The sequence below is a fragment of the Geosmithia morbida genome (genome assembly GCF_012550715.1).
Source record: "Geosmithia morbida isolate 1262 chromosome Unknown scaffold_4, whole genome shotgun sequence".
Lineage (NCBI taxonomy): Eukaryota > Fungi > Ascomycota > Sordariomycetes > Hypocreales > Bionectriaceae > Geosmithia > Geosmithia morbida.
In genome coordinates this window covers 847,353-857,118 of record NW_023336191.1, presented here as the reverse complement: position 1 = coordinate 857,118, position 9,766 = coordinate 847,353, and the positions used below count along the sequence as shown (strand labels likewise).

Below are 9,766 nucleotides of genomic sequence, written 5' to 3'. Positions count from 1 at the left end.
CTCCCTGCAACCTTTGCCTCTGGACTTTGGCGGTCTTGGCTCTGCTGTCGTGACCGTTGACTGACCTGTCGGGAGAAGAGAGGAGGAGGAGGGAGGGGGGGGCAGTGTTTGTGTGCGTGTTTCAAGCTGTATTATTAGCAGCGCTTTACGTGGAGGAGGGGCTAGTTCAAGTGAAGGAGCCAAGTGAGACAAAAAAGGAACAAGTGTAGAAGAAAGGACGATTCAAGGTTCAAAAGAGTGTACAGGGCCCCGGCATGCAAAATGATGTGGGAAGGGGGAGATGGACGGAGATGGACGGACTCTACTGAGGACACACACGCAGGAGAAGAGGCCCAAGTGGGGATTGGCGGGGAGGGAGAGGAGAAGGGAGGATAGCAAGCAATACAGGGAGACAGAGAGAGAGAGGCGGGGAGAGTGAGGAGGCGCGAGAGAGACAGAGAAAGGGGAAAGAGGAGGAGGATCAGGATGGATGGACAGAATGGCCAGCGGGGACGGGAGCAGCGTAAGAGCGCCTATTACTCGTAATTTAAGATTGATACAGGGTCTGGGGGGGGGGGAGGGAAGGGGATGATGGAAAGGGCAGGGGTATTGAGCAGAACAGAGCAGACAGTTGTATTATTGACCATCTTGCTTGCTCTCCAGTAATATTATTACTATCCTATATATAATCTGTACAGATTACACATATACAAGCACATTTAACGACTGCAGGTAATAATCAAGTAAACAGGGGCGATAGGCGATACGACGTAAGACGCAACCAGCACAGAACGGAGTGGGGAAGGGGGAGCAGAGCCGTGACACCACATAATACGGACGGCAAAAGGTCCGTCGATGGGAGGAGGAAGAGTACGCGGCGTTGCAGGCCACGAGTGCCATGGCGTTTCAGGCTTCCATAAAGTGAGGGGAGAGAGAGTCTGAGGAGAAGCGCTGAAGCAGACTAGGCCGAGATGCAAGATCGAATCATTCCCCCATCGACTCGTGGTAGAGAGATCCTACTCGTGCAGACTATCCGCTGACTCGTCTTACAGGCTAGCAGGTACATTGTTACTGTACATTGTACGGAGTATTAATATTACGTCTTACCCCTTTGGATTCTACACGTAATATAGACGCTCTCTCTCGACCCAAGCCTTGGCGAAGTCTCCCCACTTTCTGCATTTGGTGATTGGTTTCGCGACTTGCCAATGGCTGGCGAATGTCCAAGGTAATCTGTAGTCTTATGGGGGAGATGGAGAGAGGGAGAAAAATCTAAACTTAAAATAATAAAAAAGAGACGCTCGGCTGGCTGGCATATCCGTCCATTGTGTGTTCAGTCGTATGTTGGCGTTGCCATTCTTCGAGTGATACGTGTGTCATGCAGGCGGCTCTACCAGGTGGCCGTATCCATACTGTCGTCGAGTGCTGCAATCAAGGGCAGAGCGCCGGACAGAACGACCCGGGCAGAACGACCGGGCAGAACGACCGGACACATGGCCAGCCACCTGCCATGGTACCTTGATGTGGCGTGGGCGTACCGGTAGAGGCTCAGGCCCGTAGGCTGTAGGTCATTGATGCACGATTGCTGCACCGAAGTGGAACACTGCGGGCACGGGCATACGAGTAGGCTAGGGGGGATGATATGATGGTGGGGGGGGGGGATATCAGTCCTCCGTCACCGAAGGGCCAACTAGAGGTTCACCCATGTCCACTGAAAGGCCTTGTACGGAGGTTTACTACTAGGCTGCCCCCCCCACCTTCCCCCTGTATGGGTGCATGTACTCGTACAGCCATCTATACATGTAATACGGAAGTATTAGCTGTAGAGTGATAAAATGATGATGTACATTGTAATTCATGCATGTCATGTTTTTTTTCCAACGCTTTCACGAGGATATCAACCCCGAGTTTAATCAGTCTTATTTAGTATGGATACTTTATTACAGTCACGGCGCAGTTGTGCGTGTCGGTCCATATCGGAGAGAGACAACTCATCGAAAGCTGAGCCACACTGGGGCGGTGGTGCATAATACCTCCGACTTCCCGTGCATACAGTCCATCAGTAGTATCGATACTACTCACACCTGAACTGGGTACGAATGATCCGGCATCGAAGATCCGAGATGGGAGGCTCAGTCATGTGCTACCAGTAACTCATGATAGTCTTCTTCGTCACATTCTCCTACTATCACCACACACACCAGAACTCTAGCACGGGTAACGTCAGCTCTAGAGGAGGGGGCTGCTCGGATGAAAAGAGTCGAAGATTGTCTCACGGCGTGATCCCACAACGTGTCGGACGGAACAGAGTTTCTCCGGAAGTCGCTGGACTCGGTGTACAGGTTATAAGGAAGGAGAGAGCGCCTCATGTTCCTGCCATCGAATAAGCACATGAGAACGTGCGTGCATCATACAACAACGACCCTAAAAACATCAATCATGCTGTTTGTCTCCTTCCGTAACTTCAATAATCCCCCTATCTGATCATTGGCAGCATCACCTGCTTTATCCATCAACTCGGACACGCACTCATCCCAAGTCATTCCTAGTGTAGAGTCCGGCACCGATGTGTTGAGCAGGCAGCGGCGATGCGCTCCCTGCCCTGATGATAGTCCGAGCTCCCCTTAACTTGAGACGCTACGCACTCCATCCTCTGCCCACCGATACCTGCGTTGTTCGATATGTTCTCTGCGCTCCGATGCTGGGTCTCCGCATTGCCGAAACGGCTCAACGTGCGCGTCTGCCGAGCGTGGAACTCTTGTGCCTCTCTCGGCCTCGGTTTTGCAAGTTGCCACAGCAATGCATCAAGCATCAAGCCCTTCACTGCGGAGCGAAACCTATACGATGAAGTAATTGCCCTTCTTGTCCTTGTCTGCTTCGTGGTTAATATTATAAGGTGTCTTCGGGAGAATGCATCGATTCCCGTCCCCCACGTCTATACATGTGGCCACGCTCGACTCCTACGTAGCGATGCTACGCCTCGAGCCTTCATGATGATCGAGTATATCCCTGGTCGGCCGCTCGGCAAACACCTCCGATTATCAACGTGCGCAGAGGAACAACGGAAGACCCTCTTCTCGGACTGATCGGCGTCTTTCACTCCTTGAGGAGCTTAGAATTCTCGGCATCTAGGTCGCTAATGCCTAGCCAATGGTTGATGAGCTCCAAGCCGACAATCGTCAGCTCTGTATCTATCCCGAAAAACTAACTCTCGGTCGACGGCTACGTCCCTCCATCCGAAACGCCCACGTCTATGGCTGACTACCTTGCCTATCAACGCCGCCTTATATGGGACGTCTACTCGCCTCCTATGCAAGATTTAGAACGAGAGCTAGCAAGACAAGAGCTCTCTGCCCTTCACTGCTTCTTCACAGTTTCGGAGTATGGATGAGGAGGGTATCAAGGACACACCTCTGTGCTGGGCTCATACAGATCTGCCACGGTCCAATATCATAATCAACAAAGATTTCCACATTACCGGCATCGTCGACTGGGAGTGGTCATATGTGATCCCTTCTCGGTTCTTGATGCCCCTGCCGTGGATTACCAAAACTGAGGTTTTGCTGAGTTTTGCTCATAGTTGGCCAATTCCCTCCCACGGCCACGTCACTGGCCAAGAGAAAACTGCCCTTCCCAGATCACATATCTAGACAACACAGTCACGCATCACACGTAACAAGGTCAGGCATCCATGAAGAAAGCTGCTTTTTTACTCTGCCTGATTTTTTTTCTCTTCTCTTTCTTTACCCTTTCCATCCTCTTTCTCTTCTCCTTCACTATTCCTTCCATTCGAAAAAAAAAACCCTTCTTCAAAACGTGACGATACCAACATCCGCAACACCTCATTTTTCCCATTTGACCATAAGAACCACACACATAACGAAACTTTCACTTTTTTTTGGTGAGGCTTTTCAAAGGTAATTGGGGAGTGGTGAAACAACACAAACTTGGAAAGAACATGAGGAGTAACAAGAGCAAGCAAAATACGACTTGAGGACCAACCGATGGCCAAACACACACAAAAAGGTGGAGGGCTGAGGGGACAATAGAAGAAGAAAAGAAAAGAAAACATAGTAGAGGGCAGAGTAATTTGTGCCGTCCCAAGGCCCTTTGTTTTCTTTTTCCGGGATATGTACTGTACAACAAGAAAGGGCGGTGTGTGTGCTGAAAGAAATGGGTTTACCGTACATGGAGAAAGCAGAAGAGAGCCTTGGGTTTTTTGTGAAAAGGTCACAGAATGCCCAACCTCTCTCGTGTGTAGAGTAGGTGGACGTGGACTGCTTAGACATCCCACTCCTCCTCGACCTCCTCCTCGGGCGTGTCGTCCTTGGCAGTCAGGGCCGAGAAGGATCCGAAGCTCTGGGGCTTGGACGATGCGCTCGCCGAGCTGACGACGGGTGTGGGCCTCTTGGGCTGCACGTCGGCGGCGGCGGAGGCCGGGACGGCCGTGGTGGCGGGAGCGGTGCTCTCGATCGGGTTGTCCTTCTTGGACCGCTTCGAGGACTTGGTCTTCACCGTGTTCCACTCGTCCTCCTCCTTGAGCATCTCCAGCTGTTCCTCCTCAGAGGGGAGAGACGAAATCCAGGCCGACTCAGACGACAGCTCCTTGGCGGTGGCGGGCTTGGCAGCCACCTCCTTGGCCGGCGTCTCGTCGAAGGTGTCGAGGAAGCCGTGGGCGGCGCCGTTGGTAGCGCCGTTGGTCGCACCGTTGCTGGCGGGCTCGCTGGGAGCACCCTGGCTCCAGGCCGACGACTTGACGCTGGCGGCCGTGTACTGGGAGCCGTCCTTGGCAGGGCGGCCCTCGGCAATGCGGGCGGCCCTGCGCTGCTTCTCCTCCAAGACCCTGCGCTCCTTCTCGGCCTCCTCGCGGGCAGCTTTGGCAGCCTCGGCCTTCTTCCGGTTCTGACGCTGCTTCTTGGTCTCGACCACCTCGGGGGCCTTGGCTTTCTTCTTGTTGCTCGTCTTGGGCTCCGTGTCGGTCAGACGTAGGACCGAGGGGCCAGAAGGAGTGGGTTCGAGCATGTCGGCGACACCGGCGGCATCGGCGGCCACGGCCTCGGGAGACGTCGCGTCATCGTCGGTGGTCGAGGCATGCTCAGCCTCGGCCTCGGAGACGGCTTCGGGAGCAGAGGCAGGGGCAGGGGCGAGAGACTCCTGGAGGGCGATGGGCTTGTTGATCTTGTTCGCACGTGACTGCTTAACCGACTTCTCCTTCTGCTTCTTTCCAGAACTCGAGTCCTTGGCGAACTGCTTGCCCTGCTTGGCCTTTGACAGCTGCCTGGCAAACTCTGCGTTGTCAATGTCGTCGTCCGGCGCCTCGGCGACCTGAGAGCTGGTCGTGAATGCCTCAGGCTGGGGTGTCACCTTGGGCTGCTGCTGAGTCTTGGCTCGCGACTTCACGTGGGACGACGACCCCTGAGCGTCGGCTGAGCCATCAGTTCGCGGCTGCTGCTTCTTCTTCTTGCTGCTGCCGCTGCTGCTAGCTGTGGCAGCGGTTTCCTCCCTCCGAGGCTCAGGCTGCTGCCGGACCGGTTTCGGCTGCACCGCGGTGGCCTTCTTACGAGCCTTTGATGTAGACACCTGGTAGAGGGCGTAGCCCACACCGGCAAGGGTGATGTAGCCACCGACGGTGTAGAGGTAGTTCATGTTGGTTTCGTCGGCCATGATTGCGGTGATGGTATTGTGACGGCGACAAGCGCGTTCGAAGGAGGGCGCACAAAGGGGCTATGCGTGGGTGCGTGGGCGAAAGAATACACCCGTGAGGGAGCCGTAAGGGGGACAGCTGTCCAGAGTTGAAAAGCCGGACAGACAAGAGACAAGGCAGGAGAAAGAGATAAAGAGAGGGAGGGAGGGAGAAAGGCAGAGACCGGTAGCCGGTCTGTACTAGACTGTTAGCTGATGACCAAAAGCAGCTTTGCGAGCTACTTTAAGCGATGCCAGAGGTCAAAAGGATCGGCGGTTTTGTGTGGTCAAGTCAAGAAAAGACAAACACTGGGTTCCAAAAGTCACAGGCACGAACACTGGAAAAAGCATGAGGCCAGGTGGTCTTCAGTAGCTGGCTGCAGCTTGCCGGGGCCGAGGGTGTGGAGAATGAGAGAGCAGGCCTGGGGTTAACAGGAAAAGGGCCCGCTGAGAGAGATGGCGACAGCAGGTGAAGGGGGGGGGGGGGGGGGGGGGGGGGGGGAAATGAAGACAAAATAGAAGAAAGGAAAGCCGAGCCAATCAGATGGCAATGGATGAGAATTGGGATGAGTGGCGTGGTAATACAGAGAGGCTCGGGGTAATATTATAATATTATTCTGTACTGTCTATCACTGTACCTCTTACCTCTGTTGAAAGAGTATAGAGAGGTCCAATGGTACAAAACACTGCTGGTGTCGAAGATTGTTGGGGATTGACGAGGGGATTCGAAGATGCCAAAAGGTGGCAACAACCTGGATTTACTAATTGTAATACGAGTACGGAGTTGGCTTTGGCTGGAGGCCGTAGCGGGACATCCGTTGGGGGGAGGGGACCTAACAACAGGGAGAGAAGGAGCACACATATCGCTAAGACCCCTCCGCCCACCACAGAGAGCCCGCTGTGTAACAGCATAGGGACGCTGTATTAGGGCGCAGCCGCCGATACCAAGCACTGCAGCGCCCTATCAGCCGCCATTACAGAGACTATAATACATTTACGGGGATTTGGCTAATGACCGTGCCTGTACATGACAGTAATGAATACATGTGCGCATCATGGCAAAGCCATTCATTGCCTTGGACGCATCTACTACTGACAGTCCAGATTTTCAAATGAAGTAAAAATTAAATATATATATATATATATATATATATATATATATATATATTTTTTTTTTTTTTTAAAAAAATGACACTAATGGAATATGTATAGTGCCTCGTACCCAAAGTGCGGACATATCACTACGACGAGTGCGAGATGCAGGTAATCTAGGTCAGTGTGCACGTGCTACTGCGAGTACTGACGTATAATATTATTAGTAAATGCCATGTCAATACCCGGGACAGAGTCATCACCACCAGCCCTTTATCTGATCTCTGTTGAGATCCGACACCAAACCGCCACTCCCAGTATTCTCATACGTGGAAAGGGAGGGAGGGGGGGGGGGAGTGAAATTAGATCGCTTCAATCTACAAACCCTACCATGATGCCCGTATTTCGGCCGGTGGCGCCCGTGGCAGTACATATTCTGAATTGCTTGTCTCGGGTCATCTCCTGCCCCTAACGAGCAAGTGCGCTGTACCGCTCCGCAGTGTGGTGACCACCGCCATGGAGAATTCTCCACCTGGAGGGGGAGGGGCAACAGAGACGACGAAGGCTCAGCCAACTTCCATGCTTCTACCTTGCTCATATTACTACTACTATACCACGTTCATCGGCTCCGCCTCGCAGTAAAATATATTTACCATGGCGCCCAACAAGATAATCATCGACACCGACCCCGGTAAGGTCATTCATGTCAAGCTAAAACAAATATATGCAGTGAACAGAGATACTGACCGGCCGTAGGTGTCGACGACATCATGGCCCTCCTTCTGGCCCTCAGTGCGGATCCTTCAGAGCTCGAGGTTCTCATGATATCGGTCACATATGGCAACGTGCCCTTGCAGAGGTGAGTCGTGTTGAAATCCGACTTGTTGTCGGATATTTACGCTGACAATCTGGTTCAAACAGCTGCCTCAAAAACACCGTGACCGTGTTCCACGTCCTCGAAAAGGAACTGGCCTGGAGAAGGTCGACGGGCAGGGCTGAAAAGTACGAGACCATGAAGAAGTCCAAGCCCATTGTTGCTGTCGGGCCTGCTCACCCTCTCGATGTCGAGGAGCTCAAGGCCGACTACTTCCGTAAGTACCGGACTAGGAGATCCTATCTCATTGAGGTTAAGAAAAAAGAGAAAAAGAAAGAGAAAACACGACACTAATACTGTAGTCGTATGAAAAAAAAAAAAAAAAAGACGGTGCCGATGGACTGCACAATGTTCACAGCGTCCACCCCCACCTGTCTCCGGGCGACGAGACGTGGAAGACGCTGTTTGACTCGTCAAGCAACGACCCCGCCGACGTCAGCAGCCCGTCGCCGTACTTTACACCCTCCAAGGTGCCCTCACACAAGGAGATCCTGCGCATCCTAAGGGAGAATCCGGTCGACACGGTCACCCTCGTGGCCGTGGGCCCGCTGACCAACATGGCCCTCGCCGCCGCCGAGGACCCGGAGACTTTCGTCAAGGCCAAGGAGCTCCTGGTCATGGGTGGCGCCGTCCACGTCCAGGGAAACTGCACCCCCGTGGCCGAGTTCAACTGCTACGCCGACTCCGTGGCCGCCGCCCGCGTGTACGCGCTGACGTCTTTCGTGCCCGAGGCCACCATGCCGCCCGCATCCTCGACCGCAGAGTCGTCCCTGGGTCCCTACCCTGCCAACCTGAGCCGGCAGCTGAAGCTAACCCTGTTCCCCCTGGACATCACCACCCCGCACTCCATCAGCAAGGAGTACTTCACCGGCAAGATTCAGCCCTACATCGACGCAGGGAGCCCTCTCGCCACGTGGACCTCGCACTTCATCCAGGGCGCCTTCAAGAAGATCGAGGACATCATCGACCCGGACATCAAGGACCCCGACCTGTCCCTCTCCCTTCACGACCCCCTGACCGTCTGGTACGCCTTGTCGTCGCCCACCAGCGACGCCTGGAAGGTCCCCGAGACCCCCGAGGACATCCGCGTCGAGACCACGGGCCAGTGGACGCACGGCATGCACATCATCGATAAACGCGGTAAGAAGAAGCCTGCCGCCGCCGCCGCCGCCGCCTCCAAGGATCCCAAGACCGACCCTGCCGTCCTGGCCGTCGACGATGTTCCCGGCGACGACTACGCCTGGCTCAGCGTGCGTAAAGGTAACCGTATCAACCGTCTCATCGCATCGCCTGGTGCCGATATCTTCAAGGAGGTGTGGATGGAGAAGGTGTTTGGTTAGATGATACCTACCGGGGTGATGGCGTTGTGAGTGGGAAAGTGTTGTAATGGCCCAGAGAATGAAGGTAGAAATGCAAATATTTTTTGTCTACATGTGAATTATCGAGTTCAATGATCCCTGGCCCAAATTATTTGCTCCAAAAACGCCCACTGTACCTTTCAGCCTCGGCAGATGTATCTTGTTTCTTTTCTTTCTCTCTCTCTCTCTCTCTCTCTTTCTTTTTGGTTTCTCTTTCGGACAGCGTGAATCGCCTCGCCTCCGTCAGACTCATACGTGCTTCACGCCCCCTATGGCCGAGCCCTTGACCTTTGTCCAGTTTATACTATCGTCGAGCTTCTCGTCCACCAAGCCCACGGAGCAGACGTTGTCTCCGCGCACGAGGTAAAGTCCCAGCGGGATGATTGTGGACTCCTCGTCATCGTCTTGTTCGCGAATGATGCGCTCGGTAGCCTGGTTGAGGACCTGTGGATTGATAATCGGTGGTCAGCTTATCTAGTTCTCACTCTCCAACTCTGTCTTCCACTCTCCTTCTCTATATCGCTCGGAGGACATATTGGCCATACCAGGTTCGTCGAGTGGTCGCATGCCGATAGTGTCCCGACGAGAATCCTAGAGTCGGCCGTGACAATCAGGACCTTTTCTATAGGGAGCACCAAGCAAGCCATGTCAGTTATGTTCGGACTGTGAAGTGAAAATGAAGAAGAAAAGAAAGAAAAAAAGGAGAATAAATGATATTTTTTTTTAGAAAGAAAAGGTATATGCAAAGTATAGGCAGGAAAAAAAAAAAAAAGGGGGGGGG

General features: G+C 53.5%; 4 protein-coding genes across 4 annotated transcripts; 2 read left to right on the top strand and 2 right to left on the bottom strand.

Annotated features, from left to right (window-relative positions):
- Positions 1 to 2,889: 2,889 nt before the first annotated feature.
- GMORB2_5741 (Phosphotransferase enzyme family) lies at positions 2,890 to 3,536 on the top strand (the record flags this gene model as incomplete). The annotated part of the gene is given in 3 exon segments (XM_035467711.1): positions 2,890 to 2,943; positions 2,948 to 3,166; positions 3,354 to 3,536. Coding segments are annotated over 3 exon segments (456 nt in total), but the record flags the coding sequence as incomplete, so codon positions are not given.
- Positions 3,537 to 4,260: 724 nt separating this feature from the next.
- Positions 4,261 to 5,643, bottom strand: GMORB2_5740 (uncharacterized protein; the record flags this gene model as incomplete). The annotated part of the gene is made up of 1 exon (XM_035467710.1): positions 4,261 to 5,643. The coding sequence occupies one exon, from the start codon at positions 5,641 to 5,643 to the stop codon at positions 4,261 to 4,263; it is 1,383 nt and encodes a 460-aa protein (XP_035322676.1).
- Positions 5,644 to 7,407: 1,764 nt separating this feature from the next.
- On the top strand, positions 7,408 to 8,967 carry GMORB2_5739 (Inosine-uridine nucleoside N-ribohydrolase; the record flags this gene model as incomplete). Its single annotated transcript, XM_035467709.1, has 4 exons — positions 7,408 to 7,444; positions 7,561 to 7,612; positions 7,675 to 7,844; positions 7,955 to 8,967. 4 exons carry the CDS (start codon positions 7,408 to 7,410, stop codon positions 8,965 to 8,967), a joined length of 1,272 nt encoding a protein of 423 aa, XP_035322675.1.
- Positions 8,968 to 9,234: 267 nt separating this feature from the next.
- GMORB2_5738 (U6 snRNA-associated Sm-like protein LSm8) lies at positions 9,235 to 9,632 on the bottom strand (the record flags this gene model as incomplete). The annotated part of the gene is made up of 2 exons (XM_035467708.1): positions 9,235 to 9,429; positions 9,531 to 9,632. The coding sequence occupies 2 exons, from the start codon at positions 9,630 to 9,632 to the stop codon at positions 9,235 to 9,237; spliced, it is 297 nt and encodes a 98-aa protein (XP_035322674.1).
- Between the last annotated feature and the right edge of the window lie 134 nt (positions 9,633 to 9,766).